General features: G+C 39.9%; 1 protein-coding gene across 2 annotated transcripts; it reads left to right on the top strand.

Annotated features, from left to right (window-relative positions):
• The first annotated feature begins 977 nt into the window (after positions 1–977).
• On the top strand, positions 978–21,621 carry LOC141166312 (cathepsin L-like proteinase). Of its 2 annotated transcripts, XM_073652878.1 has the most exons (8): positions 978–1,125; positions 1,281–1,384; positions 3,314–3,456; positions 7,555–7,734; positions 7,816–7,998; positions 11,484–11,643; positions 17,304–17,418; positions 21,397–21,621. In XM_073652878.1, exons 2-8 carry the CDS (start codon positions 1,282–1,284, stop codon positions 21,497–21,499), a joined length of 987 nt encoding a protein of 328 aa, XP_073508979.1. In that variant the 5' UTR covers positions 978–1,125; position 1,281; the 3' UTR covers positions 21,500–21,621. The 2 variants fall into 2 exon arrangements, with proteins under 2 accessions (XP_073508979.1, XP_073508978.1); XM_073652877.1 differs by lacking the exon at positions 978–1,125 and having other exon boundaries at positions 1,252–1,384.
• The last annotated feature ends 1,370 nt before the right edge of the window (positions 21,622–22,991 follow it).

Here is a 22,991-nt window from a genome sequence, read left to right as displayed (position 1 = left end):
AATCTTTAATGAATATGGGTCTGTGTAGCATGCTTAATGCTATAAAGACATATATTTTCACCCCCCCCCATATAATAATGTCCCTGATCTTGGCCCCATCCTCTAATTATGTCACAATCCTGACTCTTTCATTAATGTTCCCATCCTGGCCCCTTCCAATAATAATGCCCCCACCCTGGCCCCTTCCCATATTAATGCCCCCAATCCTGGGACATTTCCATTAACAATATCCTCCATCTTGGGTCCCTTCCTAATATAATGTCCACCATCCTGTGCCCATTCCTGTAATAATGTCCCCATCCTGTAATAATGTCTCCTATCCTGTCCCCTTCCAGTAATATTGTCCCTCATCTTGGGCTCCTTCCTGTAATAATGCCTCACCTCCTGGACCCCTTCCAGTAATAATTTTCTCCATCCTGGGCCCATTCCTGTAATATTGTCCCCCCATCCTGGGCCACCTCCTGTTACAATGTTCTCCTCCCTGTGCCTCTCTGATATAATGCCCCCATCCTGGGTCCCTTCCTGGTATAATTTCCCCCAACTTGGGCCCCGTCCAGTAATAATGCCTCCATCCTGGGCGACTTCCAATAATAATGCCCCCCATCCTTGCCCCATTCCTGTTATAATGTCCTTCATCCTGGGACATTTCCTGGTATAATGTCCCCCAACCTGGGCCCCTTCCAGTAATAATATCTCTCATCCTGGGCCACTTCCAGTAAAAATGTCCCCCATCCTGGGACACTATGTAATAACTGTAAAAGAAAAGTTCTAAAGCCTAATACTATACTTTGTGTTTCTATTCTGCCCCATTTTCAAGATCTCTGCTTGCTGGATAATTAATCTACTCACACAGGCGAGAAAATGAAACACATTTATGCCACAATGTAGAATGAATTCTTATAATAAACCAGTCAAACTTGCAACAAAAAAAAGCCTTTATTTGATAATCTTATCACACTTAACTGTTTCCAGTAATCAGATTGTGATAGGCTCAAAGTGGTGGTGATATTCAGTTAAATGAATCTGATAAATTTAAATGACATGTAAAACATCCGCGTAGATAAGTATATATACTGAGTGGTGGGACCGGGATATTACACTCATATGACAAAGCACAGCTTTCAGGTTAGTGAAATACGGTATGGCAGAACAGAATTGAATCTTACAATGAGACTTATTTGTCATTGGCTTATTTGTCAGATTGTGTAAAGCTCCTCATGATGTATTTAAGGTCATGATTATATTGCTTAGTATGAGAGTGTATTTATGTCATTTTTCAGAATGCATTTGAATAGAAGTCTGTGTATTTTCACCACCTTCCTCTTCTGTACTTGGGCTTCAACTTTTTTCGATCAAGAATGGAGTACATGGAAGACAAAATACAGTAAGTAATATGATAAAACTATATGTGAACATGTGTGAAAAATATCTACAAGTTACAGTAAGCTGAGCATACTTATGGCATATAATATACATGGCATGAACATACTCCATGTACATTCTCTTTATGTTTCACTGAGCCAAAGGTTTTCCCAATATACAGTATTACCAAATTATACGTCATTTATATTTATTAAATGAACATTTCTTAAGAGGATAGTTAAGAAAAATGACTTATTACTGGAGGTGCCACCACTGGATTCCCAGAGATCATTAGAACTGGAGTCTGCCACCCCTTCTCACTGCACAACTGGGGTAAGGAGAAGCCCCATAGACATTGAATGGAGCAGCAGGCTGGGTGCTTGATTGCTGATCCATTCATACTCATCCTCTACACTGCTATTTGGTGAAGAGGAACTGGGAACGCTCCCAAGAAAAGAGTTTGTTCACATGTTAAGTATTTGCTGTGTTTTTGTCACAATTTTTTTCATGCAGATTTGTCACAAAAACTGAAGGATTTCCTAGTGTCAGCAAAGTGAATGAGATTCCTGAAATCTCATGTACAAGTTGCTTATTTTTTCCTTGCAGATTTGAAACAGTTTCAAATCTGCAGCATGTCAATTCTTTCAGTGTTTTTGCAGTGTTTTTGACCTATTCTAATGAATGGGAAAAACACATCAAAAATACATGCAAGAAAACACGTAAAAAAGTGCATATTTTGTGCTACAGTTTTCCTGCTAACACCTCAGTATTTGCAGCTAATTTTTCTATTCCTAATACTGAACGTGTGCACATACCCTAATTCACTACAATGAATACCCTAATTCACTTATAATGAAGCAGAATGGTACTTCAAAATCAGGAGTGGAACAGTCAGAGGAAAAGTGTAATAGAAACATAATGTAAAATACTGACCAAATACTGAAGGTGTGAAGGTGGTCTAACTTAAATAATCAGTCACGATACGGGCGGCTTCATTCAACACCTTTAACTCTTACAATCAGAGTGTAGCCACTTTCACACGATCAGTATTTGGTCAGTATTTTACATCAGTATTTGTAAGCCAAAATCAGGAGTGGAGCAATCAGAGGAAAAGTATAATCGAAACACGTCACCACTTCTTCATTTTTCTCCCACTTCTAGTTTTGGCTTATAAACAGGTATGCAAAATACTGACCAAATGCTCAATATGTGAACATGGTCTATGAGGGAAAATGGAACAACTAGAGATATGCAAATCTTTGGAAATTCAAATTCGCCAGCATCACTGAGCTTTCCCGAGACATTCTTTTTGTGGTGAATCGATTCACCGCAAATCAAAAGTACTCCAAAGCCTCCTATTGCCCTTAAAAGATGTGCATGTCACTATTCTCTTTTCCTCACCCAATAATCTTCACTGCTGTGCATATGTAGCACAGCTGTGTGTCTATATATGCATATGCAGCAGAGCTGTGTGTGTCTATATATGCACATGTAGCAGAGCTGTGTGTGTATGTATATGTGTAAGGATGAAGATGGTGCTGGTAAAATCTGCGCTCTTCCGTAAAGACAAAGTTTGTCAAGGGGTGAGCATAATTTTCTTTCACTTTTTATGGTTATCATTGGGTAACAGCACTATTGCACCCTTTTTTGTTTCTTACTCATTGTATGCATATGTAGCAGAGCTGTATGTATATACATATATATATATATGTGTGTTAGTATGACACTGCAGAGAGACACTAACAATAGATTTTTACAAACTTATAGGATTATGGTTCAGAAATTCAAACAAGAGGAATGAGGGCACTTCTTGGAAGAGCTTACAATCTATGAGGCAGTAAATAAATAATATAAATAATATGTTTTATATAAAAGTAGCTCATAGTCTAAGAATAGCTAACTTTTTTTATCAACATGCCAGTAACAGTCATTTACAAATACTTTTTACCAGATAAAAAATATTCATCCACCAGAGAAGAGACACACCGCAGAAAAATTTGGGAAGCCACTTGGCATAAGGTACAGGAACATAATAAGCTTGCTGACGAAGGCCGCTCCACATATTGGATGGCAATGAATCATTTCGCGGACAAAGTAAGTTCAAGAATATATATGAGAAGACTGCAGTTGTCTAAAATTTTCCACCAGATCATCCCAAATATGATGATGGATGAAAGTTGAATTTTAAGTATAGTTTATTTTTAAAAAAATGTATATGTATCGCCCAGAGTTGATATTCTACGTATAATAAATAGTTTCAGGATCGAGCTAGGTTCACACTGGTGTTTAAATTCCCATTTTGCTGTTGCACTATAGGAACAGAAAAAGGGAACTTTTGCAAGAAAACATATCCATCCTATGACAGAAACAAAAAGGCACCAGACTATAATAGGTTCTAGTTGGTTTCTGTTTGGGTGGCCGCCTTTTTAACAGAAAAATAGTGCAGCACCTTGCACCTTTTCTTCCGATAAATATTACGGTACCTGTGAGGGAGTTTCCGACACAAATGTGATCCGAGCCTTAGACAACAAAGCTGCCTCTACGACCCCCTGAATTTTTCATTGTGCACTCCACCATTCAAAATATAAATTGATAAGCCAGCATTGTGTCCCCCTTTATCTATAATTATTCTAGGTCAATAAAAATTGGAAATTAATTAAGCATTGTAACTTTCACCCCTAACTCATTATGAGTTCCAGTCCTGTGTCCTATCCCCCCAATTCATTGCAATTCCATGTCCTCTATGCCACCCACACCCCTAGTTCACAAGAATTACATGTCCTTTGCCCCAAAATTTTATATAATTTCATGTCCATTACAGAAGATCAACTTTCCTCCTTACTCTCCAAGTCAAACCTCACCACCTGTGAACGTGACCCTATCCCGTCCCACCTCATCCCTAACCTTACTAGAGTCTTCATCCCAACTCTTACCCACCTCTTCAACCTGTCATTAACAACTGGTGTCTTTCCCTCATGCTTCAAACATGCATCAAAAAATCCTCCCTTGACCCATCCTCTCTGACTAGCTATCACCCCATACCACTTGTCCCCTATGCCTCAAAACTACTCGAACAACACGTCCATTCTGAGCTGTCCTCCCACCTCTCCTCCTGCTTCCTCTTTCACCGCTTACAATCTGGCTTCCGACCGCATTACTCCACTGAAACTGCCCTGACTAAAGTCACCAACGACCTACTAACTGCTAAATCCAAGCGACACTACTCTGTCCTCCTCCTCCTGGACCTGTCATCTGCCTTTGACACAGTGGACCATTCCCTCTTATTACAGACTCTCTCATCTCTTGGCATCAAAGACTTGGCCCTATTTTGGATCTCCTCATACTTAACAGACAAGACCTTCAGTGTTTCTCACTCACACACCACTTCCTCACCTTGGCTCCTATCTGTCGGTGTCCCCCAAGGTTCAGTCCTAGGACCTTTGCTCTTCTCAATCTACACCTTCAGCCTGGGACAGCTCATAGAGTCTCACAGCTTTCAGTATCATCTCTATGCTGACGACACACAGATCTACCTCTCTGGACCTGCTATCACCTCCTTACTAACCAGAATCCCACAATGTCTGCCCGCTATCTCATCCTTCTTCTCTGCCAGATTTCTAAAACTTAATATGGATAAAACTGAATTCATCATCTTTCCCCCATCTCACTCAGGCCCCACCATCTGACCTAGCCATCAAAATCAATGGCTGTCCACTTTCCCCAGTCCCACAAGCTCACTGCGTTGGGGTAACCTTGGACTCTAACCACTCCTTCAAACCACATATCCAAGCCCTTTCCACTTCCTGCCGACTCCAACTCAAAAGCATCTCCCAAATCCGCACATTCCTCAACCACGAATCTGCAAAAATACTAGTGCAGAGCCTCATCATCTCCTGCCTCGACTACTGCAACCTCCTTCTCTGTGGCCTCCCTTTCAACACTCTTGCACCCCTCCAATCTATCCTAAACTCTGCTGCCCAACTAATCCACCTGTCCCCTCGCTATTCCCCTGCCTCTCCTCTCTGTCAAACGCCTCACTGGCTCCCCATAGCCCACAGACTCCAGTTCAAAACCCTAACCATGGCATACAAAGCCATCAACAACCTGTCTCCTCCATAAATCTGTGACCTAGTCTCCTGGTACATACCTTCACGCATCCTACGATCCTCACAAGATCTCCTTCTCTACTCCCCTCTCATCTCATCTCCTCTTCCCACAATCACATAAAATATTTCTTTCGTGCATCTCCTCTACTCTGGAACTCTCTACTCCAAAGCATCAGACTCTCGCCTACCTTGGAAACATTCAAAAGGAACCTGAAGACCCACCTCTTCCGACAAGCCTACAACATGCTGTACCATCGCTCCACCACACCACTGCACGACCAGCTCTACCCTCACCTACTGTATCCTCACCCATCCCTTGTAGATTGTAAGCCCTCGCGGGCAGGGTTCTCTCCTTCGGTACCAGTCTGCCATTGCGTTTTTGTTTAAGATTATTGTAATTGTTTTTGCTGTGTATACTCCCTTTTTCACATGTAAAGTGCCATGGAATAAATGGCGCTATAATAATAAATAATAATGATAATAACAATGCCCTACCCCCAATTTATTTCAATTACATATCCCCTTACCTTTCCCCATTCAATTCATTGCAATTCCATATCTTCTCTCTCCCACCCAATTAATTGCAATTCCATGTCTTCTCTCTCCCCCAATTCATTTCAATTCTATGTCCTCCTAACCCCCAATTTATTGAAATTTCATGTCCTCCCCAACCCCAATTCATTGCAGTTACATGTCCCACCAATTCATTAAAACCCCATGTCCTCTCTTCCACTCTCTCAATTCATTACAATTCCATGTCACTCCCCCATTCCTCTCCCAATTCCATATCTTCTCTTCCACTTCTCCCCCAATTCATTACAATTCTATGTTCTCTCTCCAAGCCTCTCCCAATTCATTGCAATTACATGTATCAACTTTAATTACATGTCCTCTCTCCCAGTGCCATCGCACCTGTATCATGCTCACCCCCGCTGTCTTAAAAAAAAGGAATCACTTACCCCTACAGACGATCCCTGCAACACCCCTTCTATCCTCTCCTGCTGCCTGATAAATGACTAAGCCAGTGCGATGACGAGGTAACGCTTACTGAGTTATAGAGAAAGTGCGAAGCAGGAAGACGAGAATGGCTTCATGCAGCTGCACTGTGATTTGCTATTGCCATCAGCAAAACAGCAGGAATTCTCCCCGCTCAGTGATGCATGCTGCCAAGGGTGGTGAAAAAGACTATACTGAGGGAAATCTAGCCATGGGCCCTTCAGAGCCTCACACACTAAGTGCTAGCTCAGATAGCTGTGATTCCATGCTGTCCTGTCTCTATACTCTCTGATGCTATGATCAGACCATGTCTCTGTACGTTTGGCACAAGTGTAGTCTTACCTGGAGCATCAGAGTGTATGTGTCTAGCTCGAAATCTCATGCCACCATGAGAATTCACGCTAGACACATACACTCTAATGCCCCAGGACAAATCACCCATTGAAGAGCACCTAGACAGCGTTGATAAAGGCTGTAAGGTCGAAACGTTGACATCTATTCTGTCTCATGTGGGTTGGCTCAATAAATTAAATTACTTTAAGCAAGACTACACTTGTGCCAAAGGTTTTTTCTTTCATTAAGTGTTGAAGTTTACTTTTGGCACCTATTGCTCGGTGTGACGCAGACCTTTATATATAAATCCATGTCCCTGCAGTCAGACACAGCCATTACACAGTACACAGCGGGGCACATTCATAAGATCATTCATCTCAGCACAGGAACATTTTATTAACACATCCAATTTAAAAGTTATTGTTATTTCAAGATCTGTTGCTTAAAATGTACTTTGTTCATGGGAAAACGCTTTAAAGGATATATTTATCTTATATAAATAAATCACACACATTATTCAACATTCTATAACTTTGTAATATACTTTTTGCTCCAATTTCCTACTATATTCAAGATCTCTTTTTTTCACTCAGTGAATGGAAACATTTTCTATAAAAGAAAAACGGAGGAACAATTTTTGGGGTTCTGCTTATGGTTCATGGGTTTTTAAGCTTCTAAATGTAAAGCAGACTGTTTCTATTCACTGACTGTAAAGTGAACTATGTATGTTTGTAACTGTTTTCTAACCATACACTAGTCACCTGAAGAAGTCAAGAGGAAGAGCTGCTTAATGACAAATGGGCAGGAAACCCAAGCTCCCACTATCTCCTACGGGTTAAAAGAAGGTCTACCTGAGCATGTTGACTGGAGAGAGTCCAAATGTGTAACACCTGCTAAGAATCAAGGGATGTGTGGATCCTGCTGGGCATTTGCAACAGTAAGTGTTCTTTATATATTTATTGTTTTTGTCATTTACCTTGAATAATTAGGAGTTATAAAAATGTCTCTGTCATTTTAGGTGGGTGTGGTTGAATCCCGATTATGCATAAAGAACCATAACTTGATGACCCTGAGTGAACAACAGCTGGTGGACTGTGATGGTGTTGATGGTGCATGTTGTGGAGGGCTCCCAATTCAAGCATTAACGTATGTAACACACACCGGACTCATGAAATCTCAAGACTATGAATATGAAGAAAAGGTACATCTTTTAATTCTTTCATTCTAAAGGCAATATAAGCTTGTCAATCAGTTTAGCCTTGACATTCTGGATTAGTTGCAAGCAGAATAATGGACCAGTTATACCTATATCTTAGGGCACTTGTGCCTTAAGATTTTACAATTGCAAGCTGAGAGAACAAAATTGTGTCATGTAAAACTGTATAAATTAATATTGTATAATGGTATTCTGATCTTAAGAGAGTTATTAAATTTACATCCCATGTTACATTTACATCCCATCCCAGCAATGTCTTTGAACAACGACGGTAAAGGATTTGTTCCGTTTGTATAATAGCAAATTATACAAGTTACAAATATACTTCAATTTACAAAGATGTCCCAAACTGACAAAAGTCATTTGTTGGTTCTAGATCTTGGCAGCTCCACTTCCAGCTTCTGTTTGACACAGAAAGGCACTTCATATGTCTGCACTTTTCAGTGTTATATGTTAATGGGGCTAGCAGATTTGTTTATTTCAATGGCAAAATCAGCCCCCTTATCAGTTAATGCATTGGCTAAAACAGAGGATGGAGCAGGCTTAGCTATTGCAACAAGCCAGTCAACCTGCCTTCATCACACACAGCACTGATGATGTGCTGACATAAGCAATAAGTTTCTTTGTCGAAGACAAGCCATTAGTGGAGCTGTCAAGACCCAGGACTGACAATGATATTGATAACATATAGTAAGTGTATTGATTATATATTAGCAGAGATGATCAAATCTTATGAATTTTGAATTTGCTAGGTTCGTCGAATCTTTCTGAAAATTCGATTTGCAGAGAATAGATTCATTACAAATCGCACAGCCTCCAATTGCCCTGGAAAAACGTCTGTAACCCTCTGAGGTCTTTAAAGGCTGTCTTCAACCTCTTTCACGCTTTTTAACATAAACATAGTCTCGGTAATGTTAAAATTATCTTACCATAGAAACGGATGATAAACCCGGTAGTAACCCACAGTCTATTTAGTAATACAGGGCACTGACAGACTTATGATATTTTTTTAAATGAAAAAACAGTTCAACAATTGTCCCTCTTAGTGATTTGTGATCAGGTCGTTCTGTACAGAACACTGACAGTGTCACTGCTAGTGGTAACATAATTCTGCTGTGACTGAGATGATAGATACGCCATATATTCCAATTATTCAACCTTTGCCAAAAAGAACGCACCCTTTCACAAAACGGATTACACTAAAAATGCAGTACAGTCACTTGTGACTAGCTAGCATACCATCTCTGACTAACAATGATTTCAGATGTGTTTTGGTACATATACTGTGCTGTATTGCTGCTGCTTTCTGGTGTATTTAAGATATTATCTAGAACTTGGTGGAATGATGGCCTAGTCTTAGGATAGGTGATAACTATCAGATCAGTGGGGGTGTGACACCCTCATCGATCAGCTGTCCTTAGTGCCAGGGGTGGATGGATTTGCTCAGTTGCAGAGCAGAATTACACAGCTCCATCAACTGTATAGTGGTTGCAATGCAGAACTGCAGATCCATGACAATTCATATAAATAGGGGTGTATCTGCAATACTCAGCTGCGGCCACTATTCATTTGACAGTTGTGTGGTTCAGTTCCGCAACTCAGCATGTTCGTCTGTTTCCGCCACCGGGAACGACTTATCGATCCCCACTGCCGTTGCACCCCCACCGATATGATATTGATGGCATAACCAAAAGACAAGCCATCAATATAAAGTATTGGACAACCCCTTTAAACATTAAGAAAAAAACGTGAAATTGTAATTCAAATGCAGTAGGACAAATGCCATGTACATCATATCACTGATCAATCACACTGAGTCTATAGAACTGTTGCTAGCCTCTCTCCTCCCTCTTTCCCCCCTATAAATTGAATCTCCATTTTATTCACAGACCACTACTCTCATCTTTTTTAGTTTTGCGTTTATACAGCACATTACTGTTTGGAGTGTTTGTTCAATGCTTTAGGGCTTTCTCTTCCTATTTCTATAGCTGAGCTGTGAGCTCTGATGTCGTCTCACTAATCTAAAACACCCTAAAACGGCTACTGCACTTCTTGCCTAAGCTATTATACAGGCTATAATAGTCCTTCCTGATTGGCTGTGCTATACCATGTGATGTGATAGTGGAAGGGCATTATGGGAAAGCTCACGTGGTTGTGTCTGAGGTCATGTCAACCTTCTGTTAATGATGTAATCTTCTGAAAGGCTTAAAAAATTGGTTGGATTTTTTTTTTCCAATTCACACAAATGGAATTGTAAATTGTTCAAATTTGCAGGTTTCCAAATTTGAAAAAATTCTACTAAAATGTAAAATGCATGGAATCAATTCACTCATCTCTACATATTGAGAAACGTTGTCCTATCTTGGGGACAAGTCAGAAGTAGAGCTGCCAGGTAATGGGCCTAAAGCTGATATTGGTGAATCAGGGCTCCTTTGATTTAAGTATATGAGCAAGTTGTATATCTCGTTATTTTACACACATTTAATTGATAATTTTTCAAACTGGACAATGACTTTACAATAATTTGGGTGGTCTATAATATCATCCATAAGAGTAGCTATAGGTATATTTTGAGTGAAAGTGCGCTTCATGATATCAACGTATAAAATCATAGATGTCAAATTCTGCAATCTATGATTGTAATTGGTCTAAAAGTTACCAAAACGTAAACTTTTATGCCTGCGTCACACACATCGCATACCGATTATTTAATTTCTAATGTCTACATATGCAATTTTTTTTTTTTTTATATTCTTTTAGCAGTTTTATAGATCAGCCTTGGCATTTTTATTAAAACCCAAGAAGCAGCATTATTCTACAAATTCTATAGAACTTAAAAAAAACCTTTGCAATGAATACGTGTTACAAAAGTAACAAAAATAAAAAAAGCCACTCAACCGGTATGTATAAGGGTGTGTGAACATGGTGTCTTTTTCAGGTGGATTATGCCCAGAATCTGCCTGAAAAAGCACTGCAAAAGTGTCCTATAAAGTGAACATAGTGCACAACAATGTCAAAACGGCATTGCTGTGCGCATGTTCCGTCTTATGTCACTTCTTTTAAATACTTCATGGTTCAGAAATTCTCAAGCGGTTAAAGGAAGTGACATGCTCATTTTTTGGATGGCTTCCTCTGTGTGTGAAAATACTCCAATTAGTATTTGAGCATGGGGCATGTGCACTCCATACAGAGATATCTGCTGCATGCTGTAAAAGTATTGTGGATTCTACAAAATCTCATCCTCATACCGCAAGGAAAACCTGCGGGCTAAATTGAACACCACTGCTTATTTGAAATTCATATTAATCTGTAGCGATTCTGCAAAGAAATCAGGACAAAATTTTGCCATTGCAGAATTATTCCACAACGGATATGATTTATGTGCACAGACCCTAGTGGGAAAAATATTGCTAAAAATATTGATATGGATAAATATTAACAATTCTTTTGTTTGTTTTTTCTTAAAATAGCAAAATGCTTGTGAATATGATGAAGATAAAGCAATAATGCTGAATGTAACCAAATACTACAACCTGCCCGATGAAGAAAGCATTGTGTCTTCAGTGGCCCTAGAAGGACCCGTGGCTGTTGGGTTTGCAGTTGATCAAGATTTCCAGTTGTATAACCATGGTAACATAACAATATATTATTTCTACAGTGAATAGATGTTTTTCTTCCTAAATTTGATCCGTTATCATAATATGCTCCTCTAACACCAAAGAGTAGAGAGGAGGAGTATGACCAGTATCCACTGGAATGTATATGGAGGGCACCACTCTCAAACAAAAACAGCCAAAGATATAGCTATTGATGGAAAAGTATAAATAAATTTTATTATGCAAAAAATATTTTTAAATAGTGAACAACAAATATATACATATTATGAGTGACTTAGGTAAAAGGCAAGACTAGGGGTCTTGGCTATTATCAGCGTAACCATCCCGCTGCTGTGTCACTTGAAACAATCACTGCATAATCTCAAAGAGGAAGCTTTGAGTGCCCAGCACGTTGGAATGGAGCCAGATTTCCCAATGGATGAGTCAGCGTGAGGAGAGGATGGGTACTGTTTCTACTGTTGGGGACACAGAACATTTGCCTATTTGCAGCTTGGCCCACATCGCACAGTTCATGTCTAAGTGTCTGTGGCAAGACGCTCGCGTGATACACATTTTATCCTGGTTGGCCACCTTTCTCGATCCACGGTACAAGGAGAAATTTCCTTCTCTCCTTTTGGAGTCACCAAAGAGTTTTACAATGGAATCGTTCAAGAGGGCTGTTGTAGATCAGTTGCTGAAAACATCACCCTCAGACAATGCTGGTGGCAGAGGTACCGGCTCTTTTCAACACCAAGGGATAATGGGGAGAGATACGCACACCAGCTCCAACAGAGGTGGGGGGAAAATGTGCACAAATTGGGCAATTTTCAATAAACCAGCACAACAGCAAAGGATATCTGTTCCTGTAACAACGCCAAGGAGGGATAAGTTGCAGAACATGGTCAATGGGTACTTAAGTGACCATATGTGTGTCCTTTCTGACGCTTCAGTTCCCTTTAATTATCGGGTGTCTAAGCTGAACACTTGGCCCGACCTCAATTTATAGGCCTTGGAGGTGCTGGCCTGCCCGGCTGCTAGTGTGGTGTCAGAGCGTGTTTTCAGTTCTGATGGGGCAATCATCACTGATAGGCGCACATGCCTCTCCATGGAAAATGGAGACAGACTTACTCTGATTAAATTCAACAAGGACTGGATATCTCCACAGTTTGTAATCCCTCCAGATGACAGCAAGCCAACCTAAATTCACCAAAAATGCAGATTCATGCTACTGCTGTTGACGTCACCCCCCTCCCATAAAAACCCGTTTCCTTCCTTCGTCAACCATGACTCAGCCCATAGGGCTAATTTTTACAAACCCTATGCACATTGTGTAGTGGACAAACCAGGACAGTATTCCTACTCCAGCCTAACTACTATTTGTGATTGGAGGCCCTTGGGATGGTGGCTTCCTGCGTCAACCATGACTCAGCCCATAGGGCTAATTTTTACAAACACTATGCACATTGTGCAGTGGACAAATCTGGAATGTACACTGGTCCTACGAAACTAATATTTGTCATTGGAGGCCCTTGTCACAGGTTGTGCCACATTGTGACTGAGATAGGGGATACATATTCAATAGAAATGTACTGTCAGTCACCCTATTTGGCAAAAAAACATGCCTGGCTTGTGCCACATTGTGACTGAGATAGGGGATACATATTCAATAGAAATTTACACGGACTGTTCATGACCGACTGATGGCCCTCGGAAAACTTGAATTGAGGGCCACAACTACTACAGTACTCCATTGTAGATAATGTTTGTCAAGGGAGGCCCTTGTCATGGAATCTTCCTGCACCTATGACACAGCCCCCAGGAATAATTTTTGGAAATACGATGGACATTCTGAACTGGACCAAGTAGTACAGTATCAAGAAGTCTTCTCTTCCTATATAATCTGGGGAATATTGGCAATCAAAATCTTTGAGCCATTTGGAGAAGCTTCTCCAACCCATCCTGGAGGGAGGCACCATATATCCTTTGTCTATTGACTTGCACAAGTGATATATTTGAGCTTGTCATCCAGTTGACTAGTGCAGCTTTATTTTTCCGGTTCACAGAGTTAAGCCAAACCTGAGGATCGCAGGCTGCACTCACTGCTACCTTCTAGTACTCCATGTCTCTTGGCCTTTTTCTCTGTAGTCTCTTCCTTTAAATGAGGTAAATAATAGAGTGAGGGCCCTACAATATGAATAAGTGAGGGAACTCTCAAATGTACACAAGAGCCACCTCCAAAATTTCTAGAGGAGGGCACTTCAAAATGTATGTCACAGGGCCACACGAGGGCTTTCGCAAAACTCAGATTTTCTGCCTACTGGAGACCCTCTGAACATTTGAATTTAGGGGCGCAGTATCACATGGTGGTAGAGGAGGAGGAGGAGGAGGGTCAAGCCCAACGCTACAATGGGCACATTGTAAACTGCTATGGAATATGTATACCACTATCTGAGGGTCAATAATGGAGGGACCACCAAAATTCTAAGTAATAGCTGTCCCTCCAAAACGTATGTTACAGAGCCACCTGAGGGTCAAAGATCAACATACCTACTGGTACGTTCTAGCTGTGCTTGAAAAGTGCTGGGGAATAGCGAACTAAAAATGATATATGACAGAGGGACCTATAAAATGTATAAGTCATGGCCCTTCCAATTGTAAAAGGCAAAAAAAGCCACAACAGCAAGTGTGAACAAACTCTAAAAGGGATATTTTTTGGGTTTCTCTGGTTTATTTAGCCTTATATACAAGTGATTATGCAGGAAAATCTGTTTCTTAACCTTTTTGGCCTGTTAAATGCAATTTAGGTTAGGTTTGGTAGTTGTTCATGTGTGTCCGTAAAAGTAGCGTAATACTGCGACAAACTTATTCTTCAGGCTCTTCCCATTCTGTTTCATCACTTTCCCATCCATTTCAGCCTTTTCCTCAGGCCCCTAGACCCCTTTGTAGGGTCCAGCAGAAAATTACTCGCATTTCTCATTGACTTACATTCGGAACGAATGCGCGATTATTACAAAGTACTGGTTACGAGTATAGTGATTACGAATGTTACGGTACTCGCTCATCACTATGAAAGACAGAATCTTAAAAAGATAAAAATCCAGAAAATCACATTGTATGATTTTTTACATAAGTAATTTGCATTTTATTGCATGAAATAAGTATTTGATACAATATGAAAACAGAACTTAACATTTGGTACAGAAAACTTTGTTTACAATTACAGAGGGCAGACGTCTCCTTTAGTTCTTGACCAAGTTTGCACACACTGCAGTAGGAATTTTCGCTCACTCTTCAACACAAATCTTCTCCAGATCTTTCAGGTTTCGGGGCTATTGCTGGGCAACATTGAGTTTCAGCTCCCTCCAAAGATATTATGCTAGGTTCAGGTCTGGAGACTGGCTAGGCAACTCCAGGATCATGAAATGCTTCTTAAGGAGCCACTCCTTAGTTGCCCTGGCTGTGAGTTTCGGGTCATTGTCATGCTGGAAGACCCACCCACAACCAATCTTCAATGCTCTTACTGAGGGAAGGAAGTTGTTGGCCAAAATCTCGCGATACATGACCCTATCCATCCTCCCTTCAATACGGTGCAGTCGTCCTGTCCCCTTTGCAGAAAATCACTCCCAAAGTATGATGTTTCCCCCACCATGCTTTATGGTTGGGATGGTGTTCTTGGGGTTGTACTCATCCTTCTTCTTCATTCAAACACGGTGAGTGGAGTTGATACCAAATATTTCTATTTTGGTTCCATGTTCATCTGAATCATCCAGATGGTCATTGTTGAACTTCAAATGGGCCTGGACATTTGCTGGTGTGTGCAGGGGGAACTTGAGTGCCCTGCAGGATTTTAATCTATGTTGATGTATTGTGATAATAATGCTAATGTTTGAAACTGTGGTCCCAGTTCTCTTCAGGTCATTGACCAGATCCTTCTATGTAGTTCTAGGCTGTTTCCTGACCTTTCTCAGAAATATCCTTACCCCACGAGGTGAGATCTTGCATGGAGCCCCAGACCGAGGAAGATTGATAGTCATCTTGTGTGTCTTCCATTTTCTAATAATTGTGCCAACAGTTGTTGCCTTCCCACCAAGCTGATTGTCTATTGTCCTGCAGCCCATCCCAGCCTTGTGCAGGTCTATAATTTTGTCCCTGGTGTCCTTAGACAGCTCTTTGTTCTTTACCATGGTGGAGAGATTGGCGTGTGATTGATTGAGTGTGTGGACAGGTGTCTTTTATAAATGTAACAAGTTCAAATGGGCAATTAATACCGGCAATAAGTGCAAAGTAGGAGGGCTTCTTAAAAAGGTCTGTGAGAGCCAGAATTCTTGCTGGTTGGTAGGTGATTAAATACTTATTTCATGCAATAAAATGCAATTTAATTATTTAAATACAATGTGATTTTCTGGTTTTTATTTTTAGATTCTGTCTTTTTTCACCACAAAAATAATATAAAATCTAGACAAGTTTGGTATCGCCATAATTATACTGATGAGGAGAATCATAATGCAAAGTCATTTTTACCACACAAAGTACGCCATAAAAACAATTCTCAAGACTGCATGTCAGAATTGTATTTTTTTTTCGCAATTTCATTGCGCTTGGAATTTTTTTCTCATTTTCCACTACACTATGTGATAAAAATAAATGGTGTCACTCAAAAGTACAACCCGTCCTGCCAAAAACAAGTCCTCATAAGTCTATGTGGACAAAAAAAATAAGGTTATGGCTCCGGGAAGAAGAGGAGGAAAAATCAAAAAAGAAAAAAACTGAAATTGAGGATTCATTTTGTTAGGTAAAATATTGTTTAAAAACAGGCAGTGAAATATTTTACCTCACAAAATGAATCTGCTTCGGGTTGTCATTGCGGAAAAAAATGCAGCACTACCAATTATTTTGCGGAAGTGCTGCGTTTTCGCCGCCATTGACTTGCATTGAAACGCATGGATCCGCATCTCTGCATATGTAGATGCGCATTCCATGCATTTCAATGTGCTGATGGTACCCGGGTCTGTAGAGGAGGAGACTCTCCTCCGGACCCGGGTACCATAGAACCTGTGAAAAAAAAGAATAAAATAAAAAATAAATATTATACTTACCTTCTGATGGCCCCCGGTGTCCTTGTCTTCCCTTGCCGGCAGATCGCGGTGGACTGAAGGAACTGCGCTGATGTCATAGTCATGTGACGGCAAGTCCTTCAGTGCAGTGTACCGCGAGCTGCCGGCAAGCCAGGACGGAGCGAAGCAAGACACCGGGGGCCATCAGAAGGTAAGTATAGATTTATTTTTTACCATTCTTTCGGTCACATTATATAAATCCATGCCGTTTGCATGGATTTATATAGTGTGACCAAGTTGTCAAGCACTTTCCAAGTGATGCTAAAATCGCTTGACACCCGCATGTGGAAATGCAAGTGAAGAACACTTCACATCTGCATGTCCCTGGCAGGAAAAAAGCATGTACAATCCGCATGTACAATCCGCATGCGTTTTTTCTGCCAGGGAGATGCAGAAACGCTCAGGAACAAATCCCGAGCATTTCTGCATCGTGGGCACATAGCCTAAGTAGAGTAAGGAGAATAGCTTATCAGTATGTTACTGGTCAGTGAAGTGATAGCACTTAGCACGCTTTTGTCTTCTTATTACAGTTCTCTTAAATGCTACAGAAACTTAAGATCATGTTTTTTTTTAATACAAGGAATATTTGATGGGGAATGTGCAGAAGATGCCAATCACGCCATTATTGCTATGGGCTTTGGTACTGAAAAAAATGAAGATGGTGAGGAACAGCCATATTGGATAATAAAGAATAGGTGAGTAAAGAATACACCTTTCATAACATTAACTCCAATGAGTGGATACATCTAAGGAGCTAATATTTTAGTGACTATATATTAGGAAAAATAAATGTAGTTTTATAGAAAATAGTACTTTGGGCAACAAGCAATGTAGCCCCCCGCTACCTAGCCATATGGCCACTGAGAGCAAAGACAACAATACCGTATACTTTCCACATAATATACCACTTTATAGCAATCGGATAATATGTAACACCTCAATAACAAAAAAGCCCAGATAATACTACCATACTATTAATACATAATGCTGTAACACTTACTAAATAATACTGGGTGATTTTAATTTGTGCCTGAAGAAAATAGGGGCCCTAGGTAATTGCCCAATTTGCAACCTCCTAAAACGATCCCTGACCCACAGCCATATTGTGATATTGCTCTGTTAGGCTACGTTCCCACGTTGAGCTTTTGGTGCGTTTTTGATGCTGCATCAAAACCACAACGTTTTACAGTTCCAGAAATGTGGATGGGATTTAAAGAATCTCATGCACACTGTGCTTTTTTGTTTACTCAGCATAAACTGATCTGTGGTGCGTGTTTCAAATTTGAGTGTCTGGTTTGGCTTTTATCCTAAGTCATGTGATAAGGCTTGTTAAAGGGTCACTATTGACTTTTAGGATTGCTACTTCCTGTAGGTGACACTAGAGTTCTCTTCCCCTCTGAAGAGGCAATTTGCATATTTCTTAGAGGAGCATTGTGGCTTAAAAGTCTCCTCACCTGACATGCTTAACACGTCACTCAAGGAGAAATATTATCCCTAGATACCGGTCTGATGCCTCTCATCCAGCCAAACCAGAACTCACACTTTGCACTGACGAGGGGCAGTACCCCGAAACACAGTGTCTGCAAATTGAGTTTCTGGTCTTGGCTTTTATCCTAAGTCATGTGATAAGGCTCGTTAAAGGGTCACTATTAACTTTTAGGATTACTACTTCCCGTAGGTGGCAATAGAGTTCTATTCCTCTTCCTCTCTGAAGAGACAATTTTCATATCTGCATCTCGCCAATTCCTTTTGTGGTTACGCTGTGTTTTCTGTGCAGATTTTTCCCATAGACTTGCATTAGATGCAGAAAATCTGCATGTAAAAAATGCACAAGCATTTTTACTGTATTTCCGTGGCTGAGACGCAACAAAAGTACATGCAATCCACACCTAAGTATAGCAATAACGTTTTACCAAATCCAAATACCAATGCAGCTTTATTTAAAGCATGACACACCAAACAGAGACAAAAAAATGCAGCATCAAAAACGCGATAAAAATGCATGTTAAAAAAAAGCACACAGCAACGCAATGAAAAACTGCAAGTAACCTAATTTAAATAATAGGTGCAGAAATGGTGTGGAAATTCTGCAGGTCAAAAACTCAACAAAAGTTCATCGTGGGAAGGTAGCCTCAGTAAAAATAGGTTGCTTGGATTTTTTCGAAAATACACAGCTTAAAAAAACTCACCAAAATCTCATCGTGGGAACATAGCCTTGCACAAAAATTCATGTACCCTAAGCTTGGATGAGTTGTATGGGTCCAAAATGTCATTTTTTTATAACTGTTACATGGATTCTTGAGTGGTGATCATGGAGACGTCCCTGAAGTACACTGAAGAAGATTTTATTAAGACTGATGTATATTACACTGGTCTTAATAAAAAGAAGGGTGGCGTAAAATGCGTCTTATTTGTAAAGAGGCACAGTAAATGCAGCTGAAATTCACGTGGCTGGTGTCGATTTTCACTATAGTTTATGCCACTTTCTGGTATAAATTATAGTAAATTTGTTGGACCATGTATAACACTGCCCTTTCTCATAAGCTCCATTCACTTTTAGTTAAAATTCAGGTGATGAGCAGTTGAAAAACTCCTAAAAGCTTCAACTTAAACATAGCATTTAATATAATTTACAACTACTGTCACCACTATAATAAATCTCCCTCATCATGCACATATGGAGTTCTACAACATTGACTTCTATTCAGGTGCAGACCCCTTTACATTCTGCAAGCTGTAAATTGGCCCAATAGTGACGAGCTAGTAGAGGGGCACATTTGGAAGTCATAATGGTTGGGGGCTGAAATCTAGGTGAGCTAGTTGCTGACACTCTGGATAGCATATGGATAGGATAGGTCGGGAGGACCAAAGTACTTTGCTTTTTTTGTGGGGTTTTTGGAGCCCTTCCCACAAGTATATATCTATAAGTCATTCAATAACAATAATTTTCAGTCTGCACAATACCTTTCAATACTTTTTCAGATTTCAATTTCTTATAATTTATTGCAACCCCATGATGGCACCTAGAGGGTTTTTTGGGTATAGGATTGGACTCTCTGTTGTAGTATATAGTTTACACAAACCAGACCCCAGTGTTAGGCCCAGGTCAAATGATCGTACAGTCTCTCATCCAAGAGAATCGGATTGATTATTCTAATGACACTCCATTTTGTGAGAAATCGAACTGCACACTGATGATTTCCACACATCCATAGACTTGAATGGGTGAGTCTTCTCCGACTCACAGGTCATATCACAGCATGCTGCGATCTTTTTCTCATGCCGAATCGGTATGATAAAAAAACGTTGATCTGCCTTCCCAGGAATTAAGTCAAATGAAGCGGTGAGTTTTATTTGCTTATGATCTTTGGTAAAAGAACCACTACAGCAACTCAACCTACAGAGCCACTAAGATCATATCCGTAAAATTTGCCTAAGTCATGTCCATATGACTTCATTACACTTTTAAATATTTGAATTTTTGATACGCACTTTGCATTTATGTTGGCATACTGACCTTTTTCATGGTATAGCAAAGATACTTTCCTGTTTTATTAGCTGTGGGAGATGGTATTCAAATCCTATTTACTAGAACACAATAATAGTAATTCAAATAAGATATCACAACAGAATTTGTTTTCTATTAGCGTATGTCATTTATGGACATTTAAATATTGCTAACAATGTACAACAAAAACAAATGCATTTGATAGATAGATAGATAGATAGATAGATAGATAGATAGATAGATAGATAGATAGATAGATAGATAGATAGATAGATAGATAGATAGATAGATAGACGTGCAATGTGCAGGAGCACGTTAACACCATGGACATTTAACAGACAAAATTTCCTGGAAACTAGAATGAAAGGATTCTTGGGGAAATATAGCAATACCCACCCAATTATCTTGTCACACATATATATCATACAGTCACAACATATATATTTATAAAACATATATCAGAATAATGTATTATACTTGTACAGATTATAACATTTGTTATACAGTTGCACATATATACAATGCATATCAGGTTTAATAGCAAAATTTACAGACTTTCTGCTGTTTGCAATTCAAGGCTGAACACTGCTTACTCAAACCCCTACATAGAATCCATCATAAAAAAACACATTTTCAAATCACAAGTCTCAATACACCTAATACAATTAATCAAGAGAGTAACTAATCATGTGAAAACACCACATACAATAGCCAGCTGTTTAGGGGTTTGCTCACTGTGACATTTGATTGCAGAAATATGGCTAAGCCAAGAGAGAGGTCCACAATTTAAGGGATCATTGCAACTACAATATATAGAAAATGTATTGAATGTACCTAGAAATACAACTGGAAGCAATGTTCTCGAGGTTAAAATAAAACTGATCACCACGAGTAAGGGTGGTGAGTGCACCAGAAACGCGTGGATGATCCTATCTATGGACTAATGATGCATGTGAAGATGTTTTCAACATATACAAATAATCTGGAAGACTTTATACCGTTAAACTGGACTTCTTCTTATAACACATATAGTTTTTATACCCCACTCACCTACTTTGCCGTTGTGCTTTTATATATTTTGTACTGGATTCAACTGTTCAGTGACTTTATATTCACAGATAATTTACTGTCACCTCATAATCTGTATTTTTATTTCTTCTTACAGTTGGGGTGAAGAATGGGGAGAAGAAGGCTTTGCAAAAGTCCAGCGAAGTATCGATAAGTGCTTCATTTCAAAATATGCAGCTAGTTTTGACTTCCTGGAGTAATTATTAAGAGTCAATATGCTATTCTACATTTCTGTAGATGTGAATATAGTATAATTTCCCTGACATCATTAAGACTGCTTATCTGTATAAATAAACTAAAGCATCAATTCTGTTTTACTGTATTGTGTTTTGGTACTTGCTTTTTATATTATACTTTATGGAACTGTGCTCAGAAGTCAAAGACCTGGGTACCAATGCCAGAGTTACACTAAACTATGAATCCTTCACGGTTGATCTGGGTCACCAATGTAACAGATTACCCTACACCGCTGGTCCGGACTGTGAGATCCCAATGCTGCTATATGAAGCAGCTTTGCTTCTGTAGCATCGAAAGCACAGTGGCACTAAAGCTGGCCGGGATCAGGAGCCAACACTACTCTCCAGCGATCGTGGCCAGCTTCAATGCAGTGCTCACAAGCTCTACTGGAAAATTTGTGGGCATTGTGTATTTTCAGTTACTACTGTGGTCGGTTCCCTGGGCAATGAGTCCAAACCGAGCACGTTCGGATAACTCCTTATCCGAGCATGCTCGCTTATCCCTAGTCCTAACCATTAAAAATTAAAATTGTAATTATCAGGGAATTGCGAGGAATATAAATAAATAATAAATGACAAAAGTACTTGTTTTTACAAGCACTTTCTAATAATACTACAGAGGAGTAAATCAATTCAATGCAAATCGAATTTGTGTCAATTTTTCAGGAATTTGCTGAACCTGGAAAATTTGAACAATTTGTGCTTTGCTTCACAGGAATCGCTTAAAATGGCAGGCCGAATTTTACACATTGCTACATTGTGTCATCCAGAGAAGGATCACATGACCACAAGTGCAGCCAGGCTTCCCCATAATGCCTTGCAGCTATCACATCATATTATACCACAGCCAATAAGGAGGGACTATCATAGTCTGTATAAAAGCAGAGGCAGATATTGTAGCAACCATTTTGTGGTGAATCTGGTTAGTGAGAGTACATTATAGCTCACAGCTTAGCCATAGAAATAGGGAGATCTAACCATAAAACACTGGAGAAACTGTATGTATAATGTGTGTGATAACACAGTGGTGACAAACAGTTACTAGCCATTTACCCATAGCCAGATATGTTGAGGTTACTTTGCCATTACTAAGGCTGTGTTTGTTTTAAAGGTCTTATCCACTGATTGGACAACCCCTTCTCAATCACCATATTCCCCCACGTAAAATAATAACTGCCTGTATTCACGTCCAGTGCGGGCGCTGTTCCAGCGGTGTTGGTGCGGAGTCTACTGGGGCTTGCATGATGCTCTTATGTTAAGTGAACCCTGCAGCCAATCAACGGCTGCTATTGGGCTGCTCCACTCTCACTTTCTTTGAATGTAACTGACATCTGCAGCTAGTCAGAGAGCAGGAGCAGTACTTACTTACATGTAAGTTTTGTCCAAAAGCAGCCACTCACTGGCTGCAGTCTCACGTAACATAACATCACGCAAGTCTCAGGAGACTCAGCTATGG

This window comes from Phyllobates terribilis, unplaced genomic scaffold (genome assembly GCF_046119375.1).
Source record: "Phyllobates terribilis strain yellow unplaced genomic scaffold, ASM4611937v1 Scaffold_11__3_contigs__length_659146591, whole genome shotgun sequence".
Lineage (NCBI taxonomy): Eukaryota > Metazoa > Chordata > Amphibia > Anura > Dendrobatidae > Phyllobates > Phyllobates terribilis.
The sequence above is the reverse complement of the archived record's forward strand: the minus strand, read 5'-3'. Positions and strand labels throughout refer to the sequence as shown.

What these genes read in the sequence shown, in the direction of transcription:
- LOC141166312 (XM_073652877.1), top strand. Translation starts at nt 1,267, where the DNA reads ATGTCATTTTTCAGAATGCATTTGAATAGAAGTCTGTGTATTTTCACC. An exon ending in TACATGGAAGACAAAATACA is followed by an intron (nt 1,385 to 3,313) that starts GTAAGTAATATG and finishes ACTTTTTACCAG; the next exon opens with ATAAAAAATATTCATCCACC. An exon ending in ACTATGAATATGAAGAAAAG is followed by an intron (nt 7,999 to 11,483) that starts GTACATCTTTTA and finishes TTCTTAAAATAG; the next exon opens with CAAAATGCTTGTGAATATGA.